At 37.7% G+C, this 17,981-nt stretch overlaps 1 protein-coding gene across 1 annotated transcript in view; it reads left to right on the top strand.

The window, feature by feature from the left end:
- The window catches only part of CLSTN2 (calsyntenin 2), a 160,461-nt gene that overhangs the window by 74,787 nt on the left and 67,693 nt on the right, over positions 1 to 17,981 (top strand). The window contains exon 2 of the mRNA XM_042820895.1: positions 16,429 to 16,624. Coding sequence (XP_042676829.1) covers positions 16,429 to 16,624 — 196 coding nt within the window. The remainder of the gene's footprint in view (positions 1 to 16,428; positions 16,625 to 17,981) is intronic.

The raw sequence follows: 17,981 nt of genomic DNA, 5'->3' as shown, positions 1-17,981 counted from the left end.
ACTATTGGTGATACGTGGATGGTTGGACTAGATGATCTTGAAGGTCTTTTCCAACCTTGCTGATTCTGTGTGCGCTTAGTTTATATATTTTTGCAGTATTCTCAGGGAAAATTATTAGAAGAATTTTGAACATGTCTGAGTTAGAGAATGTCTTGCAGGGAAGCACTGGGAACCTGTTTTCTGACTCCTTAGGTCTTGTGTGATCCTAACGAATTCCTCAGCTTGAGATAAGTCTATCATCCTATTTATTATATCAAAATATTATATCAAAAGTAAATAGAGCAGAAAAAAAAAGTAAAAGAAGAGTTAGGAGCACAGTTCTGCTAACAGGTTTGTCTGTGTTGTTTGATGCAGTTGCGATTCTGTTTTTGAAGAAGAAAGCACATAGCATGAAAAAAACTCAGAGACCTGATAATAATGTTACAAACTAAAAAGAGAGTCTAGGAACCACCTTTTAGAAATAGAAGCTTTGTAGATAGTATGATCTTTTTTCTAACTTGGCATGAGCAACTTTCAGTCATCCTGCTGACACTACAAGGTTAAACATTAAACAAAAGTACTGTTAAAGAAATACTATGGCTGTAATATATGGATTTTTATTATCAGCCTAAGTACTTCTCTAAAAGTGTTTTGAAGGAAATTTATTGCATAAATAATGGTGTTGTAAAACAGGAGATGTAGTTCTACTGTTTATTGTGGATCAGCAATTTCTGTTTTAAATATGCTTTATTTAGCATGTAAAAATAAAAGTTTCCTGTTCTGAAATTTAAAATGTGAAACTCAAATCTTTGAGAAGAGTTGCTGTCCTTAAAGATTTTGTGAACTAGTTACTGATGTCTGTAACGCTTGCACAATAGTTCTCCCTTCAGTTTTTAGCATGGTGTTCTGAGCATGTTTAGCATGGTGATCTAGTAGCAAGAGATTCTGTCAAGCCCAAGAGGTAAGAGGATGCTGTGCCTCAGAGTTCTAGGTGGTGTAGATTCCTGAGTCTGAACAGGTGCTACAGCGTACCTGTATTCCTTCTGGGAATAGATCTTGCAGTGTTTGCCTCAGGTAAACCTATTAATGGAGTGTGGCCATACTGTATTCAAAATGAATACAATTTTCCTCCACACCCCTGGAGTTTGCTAATGCCAATAAAGTGAATACATGTATATATTAAGTCATGGAACTTTTAGTTCCCAAAATGTCTGTGAATTCAGAAAATCATGACGTGGCACAGGATAAATTATACAGTTGTTATATTGCTGATGCATTGGTAAGAAGCCATTATGTTGTCTCTGGCTCTTGAAAATCTAGCTGTTTCTGTTTATGAAGCCCTGTGGATATAAAACCAGGAAATGTGATCTTAGTGTGTTTTCTCTTCAGAGTGGCTTGATGCTTGGGTAAGTTGCACATGTGATTTTTTCCTAAATTCCTCCATCAAAGATGCTGCCTAAGTCCCTTTTGCAGCATTGCCTTATCCTACATGAGGTAGGACTGTGATAAATACATGTTGTGTCTACCACAAGCCTTGTTTGTTGTTTTACTAATACTGCTGCTCAGTAGAAGAAACAAAAGTATGTGATGATGATTGTGGCTAAATCTTTTCAATCTTGCACCAAAACATAGATTATCATAGCAATTGACTTCAAGGAGCTCATGAACTTTACCATAATGTCTGAAAAATAGCAAATTCCTGTAATATAGAGTAATGGTTTTCCTCTCTCCACCTGTAATGTAGTGCAAGTTGGTGTTTTTGCCTTATCAACCAAGAGAAAAACACACAACCAAACTTGTAATTTCTCTTTCCTTTGTAGACAGCACTGTCTATCAAAGATCTGCACGCCATCAAGGTAGTGCTGGGGTTCTGTTTGAATATTATGTGTTCTATGAAGGTATTTTACATTTATTTTCAAGTCAAGAGAGAAAGATTCCAAAGGCAAAACTGTGAATACAATACAAAATAGCTGTATATTCTTATGTCATGGCCAACTGAATAACTTTCTAAGAATGAGTGTATTAAAGTGTCTCTGCCTTACAGGTCAAAGTACTTGTCATTGATTAGTAATAAAAACAATTTTTTTCACTTTAATCTAGTGAATTTACACAGCAACTTTTTAAGCTTACAGTGTGTATGTCCTTTGAAACAATTTGAGATTTTGCTCACATCAGAAAAGGAAGTTATTAATACTCTGAGATTTTGGATCCAAATGTATCACTTGCACCTGCTATTGAGGATTATTGTGCATATTGTTTTATTTTGCAGCTATGAAAATAGAGAACAGCTTTCTGAGGTCAGTGAAACAGTGCTATGAATTAATAGATATCAAGAGATCTACTTCATCATCAGAAGCAAAAAATTATTAGTTCTGTTGCCAGATTGCCCTGTTACCTGGATGTGAAGCTGAGAGACTCAAACAGCAATGCATTTTGATTTTAATAAAAAATCTGAAGTCGAGTTGTCAAGGAAGAAGCTCTGCTCACCCCCTCACCATCTGCCCTCTGAAAATATGGAGGGGATCATAGGAGGCAATTACACATTTCTTTCATTGTAAGAAGTAAGCCATAAAGAAAGAATTTCAAAAGACATGCTAAGCTTGGCACATATTTAATGACTGTTTTATTTCTTCCTAAGTGGCATACCTGATGCTGACGATACAGAGGGCTGTCTGCTTCTGAGCTAGGATTTTTTTGTTTGTTTGTTTTGGTGGTTTTTCAATCAGTAGTAGTTTTCCCCTTGGCCTTTGTGTACACGTACACACACTTTGTAGAGTTTTCCAGAAATCAAACGAAGAGATGGAGATGCTAGTTATCTGAAAAGTATCAAACAGATTGCTTTCAGATAGCATCACAAAACCTTGTACCATTGCCACAGCTGGAAACCTTTTACACCATTAAAAACAACATGTGTTATTGATGGAAAAGTTGGCATACTTGATAATTCAAAAATCACAGCTTGTCAAAAGAGATGAGCGCTTCAGCAACTTTCCTTTAATTATCATCTCATTTGTTAGTCCTACAATGTTCCAATTTCTGCAAGGGTTACTTGGCTACATACCTTGTTATAACTGTTTAAGCAGTTATAATCTGTTAAGTGAGCTATCATAGTATCTGGATAAGTAATTTGGACAGTCACGAAGTACTAATTATCTAACAGCACTGGGAGGATGATGATGGTTGTAGCTGGTTCTCTAGCCTGTTGAGGCTGGCTGATTTTCATTAACCATAAGATTGCTGTTTCTGCATTTGAGAGTATGTGAAGAACTTCATTGGGTTGAAACTTACCTTCTCAATCAAGTTACCTTTTTCTGGGCTCTTTGCCCCGTGTTCATGACTGTGCCATGCCCCATGCCCCACCGCACAGCTAGCACAACATGGGTGTGTGGTGGGCAGTTTTTGGTCCTGAATCCAAATTGATCCTGGGTATTTGCTAGGCTTTGTAGAGGTAGCCTCTGGCACCTGATTGTGTGCAGCTCAGTCCTACAGACTTGGTGCTAGCATGGCTGCATCTTAGTACTTTTAATTTCCAAGTGACCTCTTCCTTGCTGTAGTAAATGTGTTGGTAGAAGGACCTCGGAAATTTTGAGGTCCTGGGTCTTTGGGAAACAGTGGTCACTGGGTGAGTGAGACCAGGGAAAGGTATCCTACAGGTACAGAAGTTTTGCTGTGAGGAAAAACTGCCTCAAGTCCCAGTTTTGCTAAATATGCTCAGGTTGCAAACAGCTTTGCCCTAAGGGAGCAGCAATTTCGTATCCTTCTAAAAGTGCATACTTTGTCTATTTCTGTTTCAGTACTTTCAGATGTGCTCAGTTTGCAAACAAAGTGTTATTTTTCTGTTACATCTATAAACTCAGCATAGTCTCTGAGACAGAATGCCTCATAGTGCTTTTGTTCCTGGATTTATTGGAAGTAAAGATTCTTTGGTGACAGCTGTTTGATCCTGCTGTCTTCAGTGTATGCCCTTAAAAATACCTGTACAGTCATGTTATTTTACACAAATAAAGATTGCTTGGTTTTTAGCCTTTGCAACTACCTGCAGTTTCTTGGGAAGTTCAGAGGATAAGCATTTCCTCAGTGCATCTGGAAGTTGGGCTTCTAGTAAACAGTTCTGTTAATTACGTGCAAGCAGAAGTGTAATGCAGGTCACTCAATTTTAGTTCTGTGCTGTGGGACTAATAGGAGAAGGAACTGTAAGCATCTACTTGTGTCATGAGAGCAAACAGCTAAGACTTCTGAGTGAACAAAGCAAGCAAGTATAGATAGTACTGCCACTATTAGTCATTTCTAAAAGACAATTTTTGCACAGTATTCACTGAAAGAAATGCCTGATTTTAAGTGAAATTAGGTATTTCAAATACGTAGTTATTTTCATGGTGTAGAGAAAGTATCCAGTTGTCAGATCAGACAAGTTAGAAAGAAAATTACTGGATATTCTTACACATTTGAATAAGGATTCACATAACCTGATATTGTTTGGATAAATTCAAACTTTCCGAAGACAATAGTATTTAAGAGTATTTAAAGTTATTTTATAGAACTCTGCAAAGTTACTTAGGACTCTGCAGACTGCACAAATTAAAGATGCATATCTTTATTCAAAATATGGTTTTAATTGGTATAGTTATTGCTTAGTGGCACTTAATTATCTTGCATGCAGTCTTTGGGAGTGACAGGGCAGAGAAGAAGAACACTGAAGCAGCAGCGAACTTCATTTATCTGGCTTTTTGTTCCCTGTATTCATCTTCTCTTCTTGTTCTTAACATTTCTTTTCTCTCAATTAAAAGATATCTGTTAATGAGCATTGAGCATACTGAGAAATCTCAAAAGCCATGATTATGCTGTCTACATTTTCCCTCACAGAAAATTTAGGAAAAAAACCTTATCTCCAACGTCATCTTACTAGAAGCTGGTTGTGATGGCTGTCCCTTTTTTGAACTTTGAGAAACTGAAGACATAGTGAGGCCCAATGGTCCTTAAGGACAAGAGTCTGAGCTCATTCAGGGTCATTTGCTTGCTCTCGGCTGAAGGAATACCAGTGCAGCTGCTCTTGTCCTCTTTGCAGCCTGTGAGACCAATTTCTTCTCCAAAAGACCTTCGAGTACAGCTTCTTCTCCAGCTGTTTGGTAAATATCAGAGGTAAAGGAAAGCTGTTCCCAGCAGATGCTCTGACAAGCACTTAGTAAACTCCTCCTTTCAGAAAACTTTTTGTCACCCAGCTATCCAAATCTATAAATGCCTATTCTAAAAGCTGTGTCAACTCAGCATATGTTACCCAGGGCTTGAGAAAGTAGATTGTCTGGTCATGGTGGTGTTAATGCCTTGTGTCAACAACGACAGTGGCTTTGAATTAATTTTACATTGTGATAAACTATTTTGTTTGTTTCTTACCAGAAATATGCAGAATGATAGTTTACTTCAGAAACTGCAAATGCAATTTGTTTCTTTATATTGTTGAGGAACAGTTAAACAGAAACTATACAGATATTTATTTCCACTTTCTAAATTGCTGAAATGATTTATTACTGTGCAATTTCCATGGCGTTACATTTTTATTGCTTTATATTGCACATGTTGGGTTTTAATAGTGGCATCTTTCATTTCATTAATTTGAAATTAAACATTAAATTGCAGTGAAAGTTCAGCTATGGCTCCTAAAGCATAAAAAATAAGCTTTGGTATTTACTTTCTAAAATGAAAGTGGGGATGGAATACAGACTAAGTAGAAACGTAATCTCTCAACATGATTTGTGGTGCTGTACATAACAGCATCTGTAACTGTGGGATCTGTGTTCAATTCCAGTGCTACAAAATTTATTCTGTCCTTGTTAACTAAGAATGTTTTAGCCTTTAACAATTATGGGTTTTGCCAGTACTCAGCAAGGATTGTCTCTTTCCATTGATATCAACATACAGTTTGTGCTTAATTGCTAAGATAGCTCCTTTTTTCACTTAAATTCTCCATTTTCAGGTTTCTTTTTTTTTTTTTTTTTTTTTTTTTCTGTTTTTATATGATGTCATTTGCTTGAAAAGCTAATACAGAAATGTTCTTTGGAATTCATACTGCAAAACATTTATAGGGTTAGCTCTGCTAAGAGTTAGACCTATAATTCAATTCATACCTCTGAAAACTCGCACAGAAGTCACATCTCTTAGAGATGAAAATATGCCGAAGAAACACTGGTTATTATTTAAAGGAGCAGAAAATGAGTCCAGGAACATTTAGATGGAGGGATGAAACTGGAATGCATGTCTGCAGCATGGATTGTTCCATTAGAGTACTACTTCAGAATTCAGTCAGTTTTTAATAATTATTGAGTGTATGCACAGGCTTTTGAACTTCAGTTTGCTAGGAACAGAAGTGGCTTGTTATGCTTATTTGAATCAGAGAGTGAAAGCTAACTCCTGCTATGCTCCCAGGTACTAAAATATTTACCAGGTTATGTGTATTTTGAGGACAAGAAATGTAGCGATTAGAAATTCCTAGCAAGTCTGAATTTCTAGAAGGTAGAAAGTAAAGCCAAGGATAACATCCAACACCCATTGCAACTTATGGCAAATGCTACACATTTGTCAGTAGAGCTGGCATACTTGTTATCGTATGCTTAGAGAAAGAAGGAAACTTTTTCTGAAAGGTAAATAAGACGGGCATAAAATGTAGCTGAGTATCTTGACATGAGCGGCTCTTGGACCACCAGAGAGGAAGCAGAATCAGAAAGAGCAAAGATGTTAATTGTTTGTAATAGAGCTAGCAACAATACTAAACATCAAAACTACCGTTTTATTGAAGCAGGAGTATTGAGTGGATGTTTAGGTTGGTGTGGCAGTGCTGAGGGTTTTTGACAGGGTTGTGTTGAAATCCTTTCTCTGAAGACAGCTGCTTTCATACAACTCATTTTCATGAAAAGTTTTGAGCACTTCTTAATTTCACATTAGGAGAAGAGCGAAGATTGTCTTCAGAGCTGCTGAACAACAGGATTTATGTCTTCTGTGTAACTCTTGCTCATGAGAAAAGACGGCAACATTAAAAAGAGTAACATCTGAGATATATTTTAAAAATTGCATATTTGCTATGGGAGATGTTCAAGAAGCAAAAAGCTTAAATGTTTTACTGTTTAAAAGGAAACCTTGCATATCTGAATAATTAATGCAGATAAGATATCCCATTTTAAAGTCTCAGAAGGAACAGAGCAACCATTTTGTTGTGGTGTTCTGAATGGTTCTGTGTCTTCAGGTTCTGTTTAGATGCAGTATGTGTACTCAGTATAGTTATTTTCATATCAGTGAGAAAAGAAAAACTTAATCTAAGTTTCTGTTCAGAAAAGGTGATTTTATACTACTCCATTCTGTTAAATTAAAGACTGATGTTTGCAGTCAGCCTGTGGTTTCTTGGTGCATAATATCCCTGGTGTTACAAATAATATTCCAAAGGTCTGGGTTACTGAGATTGTTTTCATGGCTGCAGTCCCATCTGAATCACTGAATATATGAGGAACTTTTGTGGCTGATACTCCTGCATTAGAAGGCAGGAATCTTAGTAAGTTCTGAATAGATGTGAATTACTGCCTTAAAATCTGAGATGTCGAGTTGCTTGTTTTTTTGTGCTGTTATTAGTAGAATCAAAAGCTGTAAACAGGAACAAAATACTGTGTCACAGGTGCTCAAAGACAGCATTGAAACCACTGGGATAGTCAGCTCATTCAGCTGACTCACACCTCTAAGGTGTAAAATGTTAAACAAGAATAAGGCATCCCTACACTGAGCTGGGATGTGGAGTCTCAGGTTTCTGTGTTTAAAAAAGCAGGCTTCCTAATGAACTGCCTGTGAGGACTCACCACAAACCTTTTCTGCATAAGAAAGCAGCCTTCCATTGACTCAATTCTGAGCAGTGGCTGGAGCCACTGATGTCTTACTGGTGGTCTTGCGGGACCAACAACACACCTAAGAACAGAGCAGTGTAAAATGGCGCTGATACTCAGCTCTGTATAGGTGCAACAGGAAATAAACTATACAGAGAAAGGAGGAAATTGTAAGACTCTGAATATGATAAGCAGAATGTATATATTTTTAGAGAAAGGCATCAATTTTAAATGTGCGCAGAAAGTAGAATGCAGCTGATCTTCTAATGGCAGATTTGCATTTACCTTTTCTGTGGATGAATTTACTCTCTCAGTTGTGCTATTTCCATTCTGATAAAAGGCCAGATGCTATAATTTTAGCTGTTGTTTTTCATTTGAGGTGATGTTTTGTAATAAAAGCATGTGTCCAAAGTAATTCACGTCTGGAGATGCAAATCATGACTTGATGCTTGGAGCTGAGTATTTCAGGTTCTTTCGCGATGGACAAGTGGAAGTAAAAACAAATGGAAAAAAGCCACGATAAGGAGGAACCATATGGTACGCTTGTAACAATTAAACTCATGCTCTATTTTGCTGCATGTCTGCAGGATGCACAGATTAGACCCTTGTGCCTAGGCTCCACGCCAAGATTGAATTAATGTTTTGAAGCTTTTCATTTGATCTTCTTTCATAGGAAAAAGAGTAAATAGTTGAGTAAAAAGCTTAGGATGGTGGGAGCACTTTACCCATTTCCTAACCTCTCTCTGTTCTGTCTTGTGTGCTTTTTACCTAACACCTGACCTATTTTATTATACACGCTAATAAGAGTGTAGGATCTTGTGTTAAGACCAAAACTGCATCATTTCATTATTCATATATTTCACTTTATTGGCTGACAATGTCCTGAAAATTCCACAATCATCCGTGGATATTTTACACCTCACCTCTGTAGTGCTTATTTTTGCATATCTGTGGTACCTGGTATCTCTGTGTGCTCTCTTTGAAAAGGGCATCTGCCTCTCCACTGACTTTCATAGTCAAGTCCATTGCTTTTTATGTTTGTGTCCCAGTCAATATAAAGCTCCTAGTATAAAATCCCAAGTTAGAGCTGAGTGATGCCTTTGGCTCTGAGTAAAAATAAGCAGAAGAGCAAACTGGTTGCCCTGTCTGTGCTTTGAATTAGCCAGCTATACCCCAAAATAAATTATTCACAGGAATAATTATAATAGATACATTTTCTGAGCTTCTTTATCTCAGAAATTGTCTGCCTTGATATAGGCCTCAGGGAAAGTGCTTTAATTAAAAAATAATTTTTCTGTCACTCCTCTGAGTCTGCAGTAGACTAAATATCTGATTTTCTAATCCAAGTGTGACATGTTGTTGTTAGCTGCCTTTTTCTGTCTCTGCGTATTTCACAAGGGAGCTGCATCTACCAGCTCACGTTGGTGCGAGTATCCTGCCACAGAAGATCTTTTTTGTTAGGTTTGTTTATCACAATGTAGAAGTTCTGTAAGCATTACAAATTTAGTAGGCGACATTCCTAATCCTAGATATTTACTTAATTTTAAATTCTAGTCACATTATAAATCATCAGTATTTTTTACATAGTTTTACATATTCTATTAGCTTTTGTTCTTTAACAGCTCAGCAATACTTAGCAGACAAAAGTTATTATAATAATATTACGAATAATAATTTTTAAAATCTTATATGCAAAGTCCTCTAAGTCTCTTATAAAAATAGATTCATCCTTTTCAAAGGATACGCACAGTGAAATGTGTGGCCTCACTGGATCAGTTATGTCCATTTTTTTTTCTCAGTGTAGAATTCATTAATCTGGAGGTTAGATAGTCTCATGATACATCTTTTAGACAGAGACATGGAATTTTGAGCTGTGGTAGCATCAGGGCTTCTGTGTTTACTGGAAGATGTTTTTGCTATGGCAGACATCAAGTATGGGAAGAGAAGATTTGCAACCACAGTTGCAAATGTTAAGCTGAAAGTGAATGCTAATCAAATAATGCAGATAGTTTGTGTGAAGATACAAATGGCCAATGTGCGTAGTGGTGATTGTTATTGACGTGTGGAAAAGTAGATCAGACATCCTTAAAAAGTGGCAAGGCAGCATTTTTTCTGTAATGACTGTGTAGCTGTTAAAGATACCGTGCTATGCTTTACAGCATTCTTGCTAAACTGGACGGCTGTTTGTACGTGTGGAGTGTGTTTGGGTGATATCAGATGCACTGCTGAATCCATAGGATACTTGAGAGCATTAACCATTTAGTAAACAAAAGCCTTTCATTGACAGGTAGGCACAGAGCTCCATATATTGATTGCAGTAGTGCAGGTGTTTTTTTGGTTTTTTGTTTTTGTTTTTTTTTTTTTACAAAAAAAAAAGAGCCTTCCTGCTTTCTTCCTTTATTTATTCCTGCAGATTTCAGAAAGAAAAGATTAAGAAATGTTTGTGAATATTTGTAATAGAATGTTGATTTAGTGGGTATTGATTGATGGGAGGAATGAGTGGCAATATTTTCTGTTTCTGTGCTTCAGAGAATGTTGAAAGAACTACATGGTCTGTAGTAAATTAAGAACGCTTTTAATTGTGAAAACATCTTGTTTTTATGTGTTTTTCTTTGATCCAGCCGACTGTTTACTGTGAACTTCAAATAAGCACATATCAATTCTTTGTCATTTAAGCTAGAGCGTAAGGATCTTTTGTCCAGATTTGTGTGCACAGTGTGACACATTATGCCTCTAAGCAGTGCTGGTCTGATCTTCAACAAAGCATTTCAGTCAAATGTCTCACTATTAACCAGAGCAATATTTTTTAAACAACCTTCTATGTTAAAGAAATAAAAAATAATAAGTAGAGTAACTTTTCCAGCTTCTGTGTTGCTGGGTGCCTTCATGACCTAAGCGAATTCCCTGGGAGGCTTATCATGGAGCCAGGATGAAAGCCAGAGATGGCTGCTCTTGTGGGCTACCCACAGAACTATCTTTTTATCCTGAGCAATTGCTCCCTGCATCAGCAGAATGAGACTGGTTAGTTAGGTGTGGGCTTATGACAGCAATGAATCACTGGAAGTACAGCACAGCTTCTTCCATTTTCCAATTTCAAATTGTAGGAATGGAATAGGAAGGGTAACAGTGGATTTATGTTCTTGCTTTGCAGAGCTTGCTGCCTGTAAAATTAGATAGGAGGAAATAACATTTTTTTGTAGTTTATTGGGATATTAGCACCTCCCTTTGCTTGTCATTTCAGTATAGCTTCCAGGATTTTAGTATTCCACGAGGAGTTTAATAGCATTGGCTTCAGTGATCTGGAAAAGCATACACAGTACTTAGCACCTTTCTTAATAATTTTTATCCTTGAAGATATTTTACATCTCCATCATTTCACCTCCTTTTTCCAAACCACTCTTTTCTCTCTCAAATCCCAATCTTCAGTGTTCCATAATTATTTAAACAGTAGTTACAGCTTATCATAAAAAGACTTGTCAAAGCAGTAAGCCTTGCCAGTGGCACTGAGACACGCTAAAGGTTGGCAGCTGTGCACTGCAGGATGTATTTGCAGGATTCAAACAGAGAAACTTGTGTACAGTTGTTATCCTGGGCAGTTGCATTAAAAATACAAAATAAAAACCAACCCCCTAACCAAACATACTGAAAAAACCATGATGTGCATGCACTGCGTCCATGCTGCGTGTTGGAGAAAACAGACATCAAGTTGATGTCACAGGGCATGCCTTGCAACCCTGCTATAAGCTTTGCGGTTCTCCTCTGGGTGCTTTCCAAGTGCCTTACCATCCTTTTTATACTGTGGAGCCCAGAAATACACACAAGGTCAGGCTGCACCAGCACTAAATATTATAGCATGAGAAGCACTACTTTTGATTGGCTACGCTGTGTTTAGTGCACCCCACAAAGCATTTTGCCCCTCTGCTGTAAAGACACACTTGTTGGCTTGTACCAAGCCTGCTGCCACCAGCAGCCTGGGCCCCTTCCTGCTGAGCTGCTCTCCAGTTATTCATCTCCACAGCTGTGCCTTGTCCAGCAATGCTTTGTCCCAAGTGCAGCACCTGACGTTTTTCTTGAATTTCATGTTATTCAGAATGTATAAAACCAATAAAGCTGTATCCTTAATTCTAAATATATGATCAGCTATGCTGATTTGTGCATCTCAGGGAAATGTGCATAGAAATGTAGTAAAAGTCTAGAGAGTAATAATATCAGAAGAGGATATGAATGTTAATAAGTCATTTTGCCAGCAGTGAACTAATGAAGCCTTGTTTCCTGGAGGTTTGTGCCTCATTTTTGATTTACTGCTGTCAAAAAGGTGAAAAATAGAACTGCAGCTTTTCTTGTTGTTGGGCTTTTACAAGGTTTTGATATGAATGGATGCCATCTAGTGAGATGTGACCTCTTTGACACCCTTTCACTATTCCTGTAGTTTCTTGATATTGTGCAGCTGCATGATTACTTAGTGTCTGTGGGAAGCAACTAATCTTCTTAATGTTTAGCTGAAATCAGCAAGTGGTTTTGGAGTTAATGGGAGGAACAAATACGTGTGTGTACACTCCCACACATACTGAGTACTCCATAAGCAATCATAAGGCTGCAAGAAAGAATGTGCCAGGAACTCTGGTTGAACAAAACTTTTGTAATTACTGATTCATATGCAACTCTATTTTATTAATTACTGGTCATAATGATCAAATGTCAGGGATCTCTGCATTCTTCAGTATTCTTTATGTAATAAAATGTGAATTAAAAGCAAACATTGATGGGAAAGGCAAAGTAAGGGTGCAAATACATAATTTTTAGAAACGTTTGAAATTGAGTTCAAGGCAATAATTTTGTGTTGCAATTAAAGTTGTAACATTGCTTTTTATTTCTTAGAAAGCAAGGGGCATTTTGTTTGTTTATATGATTTGTAATGCAATTTTGTTGATTAAAGCCTGTGTAAATGTAGCTGAATAGGAAACGTTGTCATTAGTAATTTCTAAATGATGGAAAGATTTGTTGGTTATGTTTCTGTAACACGGAACTGTCAATAGCATTTTCAAGCTAGTATAATTCTTACAAAGGAACTTACTATTTCTTTGCTAGTAACCTACTGATTTCTACCAGATTTCTCAAAATAATGCAAAAATGTATGGTGCTAATGACTGATAATCGTCTGAATTATAAGAAGAGAAAACGTTATGTCAGAATTCAGTTAAAAAAGTGTGTTTACATGAAGCAACTCTTAGCAAAGTGAGGAGATTCTTTAGTAATCCAGCAGAAATCCAGGAGCTTGTACCTCCTGGCCCTGGGAGAAGAGGGACTTTCCTTTTACTCTGGATTCAACTGCTATAACATGTCATGAATGTTAGTCTACCTTTATGTGGTTTCATCATCTTGTGCCTGTTTCATGAACTCACTGCCACCACCATTTGGATCAATAAACCCTATATATTTCTATTCCCAAACCCATTTGAATGAAATGAAGGGTTAAACGTAGTATTATTTTTCTGCATTGTCTGTTGTGGGGTAAACAGTGTCTCAGTTTGCCCTCTAAAGCACCTCTACAAAGGAAACAAAAAGTGAGTGGTGTCAGTGTCCCAAAGGTGGTTGTTCTGCAACTTAAATAGACTTTGAATAAGACAGAGACCCATCTCCTCGTTGAATGCTTAACTGCATGCATCTGTGAGCCTGGTAAATAACATAAGTTTGGCACAGTTCTTACAGGCATCAGCTGGGTTTGGGGTTGGCCTGTCTGGGATTAAAAAATAAAGCCCCGTGGCTCCGTTTTGTAGTTAAAAAATAACACTTGTTATATTTTAAAGAAAGTATTGGTGATGTCTAACAGTAATTCCATATATCTGTGCGTGTCTTGCAGTGTGAAGACAGATATCATTTAATTTTGTTACAGCTGATCAATTCTATTAAAAATATTACTCATTACAATTACTGTACATTTTTAGAATAAACTTATTCCTTTAGAAACAGCAGAACTACTCTCTGAAAATTCTTACCTAGTTCTCAAAAATATGTGCTATTTATATGAAAATAATAGAGTGCTGTAACCTAAATCCAGAAGTATATGCTTTTTTTTTTCATATTTACAAATATCTCCCTATATTTGTGCAGCTGTCATTATTTTATCTTAAATAAATGTGAACATAGAAGACAAAATTGGAGTTGTAAATAAGGCTGGAATATCTAGCATACAAGCAGGATTTGGAACCTTCCAAATACTTGCTGAGAACTAATTAAACTTGTCCTGCTTCTATAATTGCTTTGCATCAGCCCTCTATGTTTGGAAAGGAAAAAATGATAAACATTCAGACAAAGGCAGAGGTTGCTTTTTTCCTGTCTTGAGCTATTTCTGTTCTTCAAGAATGTAGGCTTGATGTCTGCAAATGCTGCATTGTTTATAATTAAACAGTGGATCAATAAAATAATAGATGCAAAGCACTGAAGTTAGGATTTCTGTTGACAGATTGTGCATCTGAGGATAGCTTATTTTTATTGAGAGGCCACTGTTACAGAATACAAGAAATGGTATTCTTCCATTAAAAGTCCCACACTTATAAAACTGAAATGCACATTATCATTTTAGATGAACATTTCACTTTGAAGTTGCATGGAAATTAGAATAGTATTTGTTTTCAGAGAGAGAGAGAGATTGTAACAACATTGAGGTGCAAATTCAGTGTTTGGTGCCTGTAATCAAGGCTAAACAAACTGCTTCACTTCAACCTTCTCTTATGCTTTGTTTCCTATAGAACAGATCATAAGCACTGTGAAGCTTGCTTATATGGTGATGCAAGGACTTAGTCTTTTCCAGAGACTGACTTTCAAGACAAAATCCCTTCCTTCCTCAACAGCCCCAGTATTCAGGTTCATTGAGCACAAACTGAAGAGAGCCTGGAATAGAGCAAATCCTCCATCCGTCCTGAAATACCACACAGCCCTTTCGTGCCATTTGAGTGAGGGGCTGGAGTGAGCAAATGTCCAAGTAAACAGTGTGTTCTCTCTATGCCTCATAATTAGTAAAACAACTGCATGTAGACACTGTAAAAGCACTCACAGCACTGATAGCAAGGGTGAAGATTGGGATTCATCTGCCTAAATGTCAGTGTATGTAGCTGAGCTCAGCTCCAGCTCCCATTGTAATCAAGGGAAGAATCGTAGTTGAGGGAATATCCTGAAGACCTTTATTCATAAATATGCATAAAGCATAATATGCCTAAGCATACCCAATTTCTACCTCCACACCTATCCCCCCTAAAAATACAAACACCTCAATCTTCATTTTTTCATTCCCTTCATAATTAGAATGATGAACTCTGTCATTTCTATAAAGTCACTGGCTAGCATCTTCTCTAAAAATAAACATTCTAGAACAGAAAGAGAGAAGTCAGTTAACACTTGTATTAGAGGTCACAGATTCAGAGTTAATTTAGAATTTGGCAGTTGGTTCAGATATGATTGGCAAGGAGATAGCCAAAAGGCTGCAAGTATAAATTGGAAATAAATGGAAATAGATTATGTGACTGGGATACAGCTCTGAATCCATAATGCATGTCTTGAGACTGACTTGCTCATAAAAGAGCATGTGTTTAATGTGTCATAAAAATATTTAAGCCACATTGGTCTTTGTATAAATGTTCCATTTTTAAAGTTGAATTCTAGAGTGATTAAAAATGACTTTGGCATGCGTATCCTTGCCATCAGCATAAAGGGTAATACATACATACATACATACACACACACATATATAAAGAAAAATCAATGGAAACTGTTTTTTTTTCCCTTTGAGATCTGCATTACCTTCTTTGTTGTTGTTCTTAGCTTCTGTGTCCAGATCTGCTTTTTAGTCCTTGCTCTGCCATCTATTTTGTTACATAGTATTCCTCTGAGAGAAGCTGTGGATGTTTTCTGTTAGGATACAGTTGGGAGAGTTGCTGACCAGAAGGCATCATGTATGGGTTTGTGAGTGTGCATGGGTGACTGCAGTGTCCAAAAGAGACGCTTGCCTGTGTTCCTTTGACTACTTCTGTTCCAAAGATGATAAAGATGATATATGTGTGTAAATAATGTAAGATATGTTTTGAATGTGCTTATGTTCTGCATCATTAGTTTTTTCACTGTTGGTAGCTAAACTGCAAGAATCTGAACATCTGCTACCACCTGCTAGCTCAAGTGTCTGCGGGAAGCAGTGACAGCAGTTAGAAAAGATCACCTCTAAAATGTTCTCTTTTCTTTCTGCTATTCTCTTTTAACTAAGCACTGTCATCTTAACTTAGCTCAGAATTTAACCTGGTGCCATATCTAAGGAATGGTTTCTAGAGTGTTAAGAAACATTCTGCAGTGACAGAAGAAGAGGAGAGGACGTGACCAGAGCTGCTCTCACCTCATCACTCTCCACAAACGCATGGCCACCATCCCTTGTACATACGTGTTAATCTTATACCTGAGTCAGTATTACTCCATCCATAACAGCATGTGAAATACAGATCAGTGCTAACATCTCCAGTGGTACTGTGATGCATTAGATTATGATTGTTTTGTGTTATATTACAGTATTTTAATATTTGTGTTATATTTATCTTATTCCTCACAGGTGAGATATGTGCTTTTAAAATTCACGGACAAGAAATGCCATTTGAAGCTGTTGTGCTTAACAAGACATCTGGAGAAGGCCGTCTTCGAGCCAAAAGTCCTATTGATTGTGAGCTGCAGAAAGAATACACGTTCATCATTCAAGCCTATGACTGTGGATCAGGACCAAGTGGAGTAAACTGGAAGAAATCTCACAAGTAGGTGAAAATGACATTTATTCGCTTTGTAGTGCATTTACTCTATGGTGCAAAACAGGTTGAAGGTACCCTTTTTATAGAATCATAGAATGGCTTGGGATGGAATGAACCTTTAAGATCATCTAATTCCAAACCCTCGCTGTAGGCAGTTATACCTCCTTTAGACCAGGTTGCTGAAAGTCACATCCAGCCTGGCCTTGAATGCTTCCAGGGAGGGGGCATTCACAACATGTTCCAGTGTGAGAAACTCCAGTGAGTGTAAAGAATTTCTTCCTAATATCTAGTGTAAGTCTACCCTCTTCCAGTTTAAAACCATTTTCCCTTTTCCTGTCGCTACCTGCTCTTATGGAAAGTTCCTTCCCAGCTTTCCTGTACGCCCCTTCAGGTACTAGAAGGCTGCTATAAAGTCCCCCTGGAGCCTTCTTTTTTCCAGACTAAAGGACCCCGGCTCTCTTAGCATGTCCTCACAGGGGAGGTGCTCCATGGCCTTCCTCTGCACCTACTCCAACAGCTTAATGTCCTTCTTGTGTTGGGGTCTCCAGAACTGGGAACAATACTCCAGGTGGGGTCTTGTGAGAGGGGGTAGAAGGGCAGAATCACCTCCCTTGACCTGCTGGTCACGCTTCTCTGGATGCAACCCAGAATATGGTTGGCCTTTGGGCCTGCAAGTGCACAGTGCTGGCTCATGTTGAACTTTTCATCAACCAGTGCTCCCAATCCTTCTCTTCTGGGCTGCTCTTAAGCCATTTTCCACCCAGCCTGTGTCTGTCTTGGGATTGCCCCAACTCAAGTGCAGAACTTTGCACTTGAACTTGTTGAATTTGATGAGATTGCACGGGCCCACCTCTCAAGTCTGTCCAGGTCTCTCTGGATAGCATCCCTTCCCTCTAGCATGTCAACTGTGCCACTCAGCTTTGTGTTATCTGCACAGTTGCTGACGGTGTACTCAATCCCACTGTCCGTGTAGCATATGAAGATGTTAAATAAAACCAGTCCCAATGCTGATCCCTGAGGAATACCACTTATCATCAATCTTCCCTTGGACATTAAGCAGTTGGCCACAACTTTCTGAGTGCAGCCAGAAAGTCAATTCCTTATCCAGCAAGTGGTTCATCATCATTTCCCTTTTTCTCCAATTTGGTGACCAGGATATCATATATATGTTTATACTGTAGTCATGTAGAAAGCAGTTAAACCAAGATGATTAGTTGTCACAATGGTTTGTCCACTTTTAATTCCTATTTCTTTTTAGAGATTTTTTCTTTTTTGCCGCTGACAGTTTGACTTACTCTGCACTGGTTCCAGCTGAAGTTTTTAACAGAATCACAGTTTAAGTGGAGAAGTGTATCTCAGTTTT

The sequence above is a fragment of the Centrocercus urophasianus genome, unplaced genomic scaffold (assembly GCF_019232065.1).
Source record: "Centrocercus urophasianus isolate 14NV4802_14NV808 unplaced genomic scaffold, USGS_Curo_1.0 seq_19, whole genome shotgun sequence".
In the NCBI taxonomy this organism is placed as follows: domain Eukaryota; kingdom Metazoa; phylum Chordata; class Aves; order Galliformes; family Phasianidae; genus Centrocercus; species Centrocercus urophasianus.
Note: the sequence above shows the minus strand (reverse complement) of the source record. Positions and strands in the feature narration are given on the sequence as shown.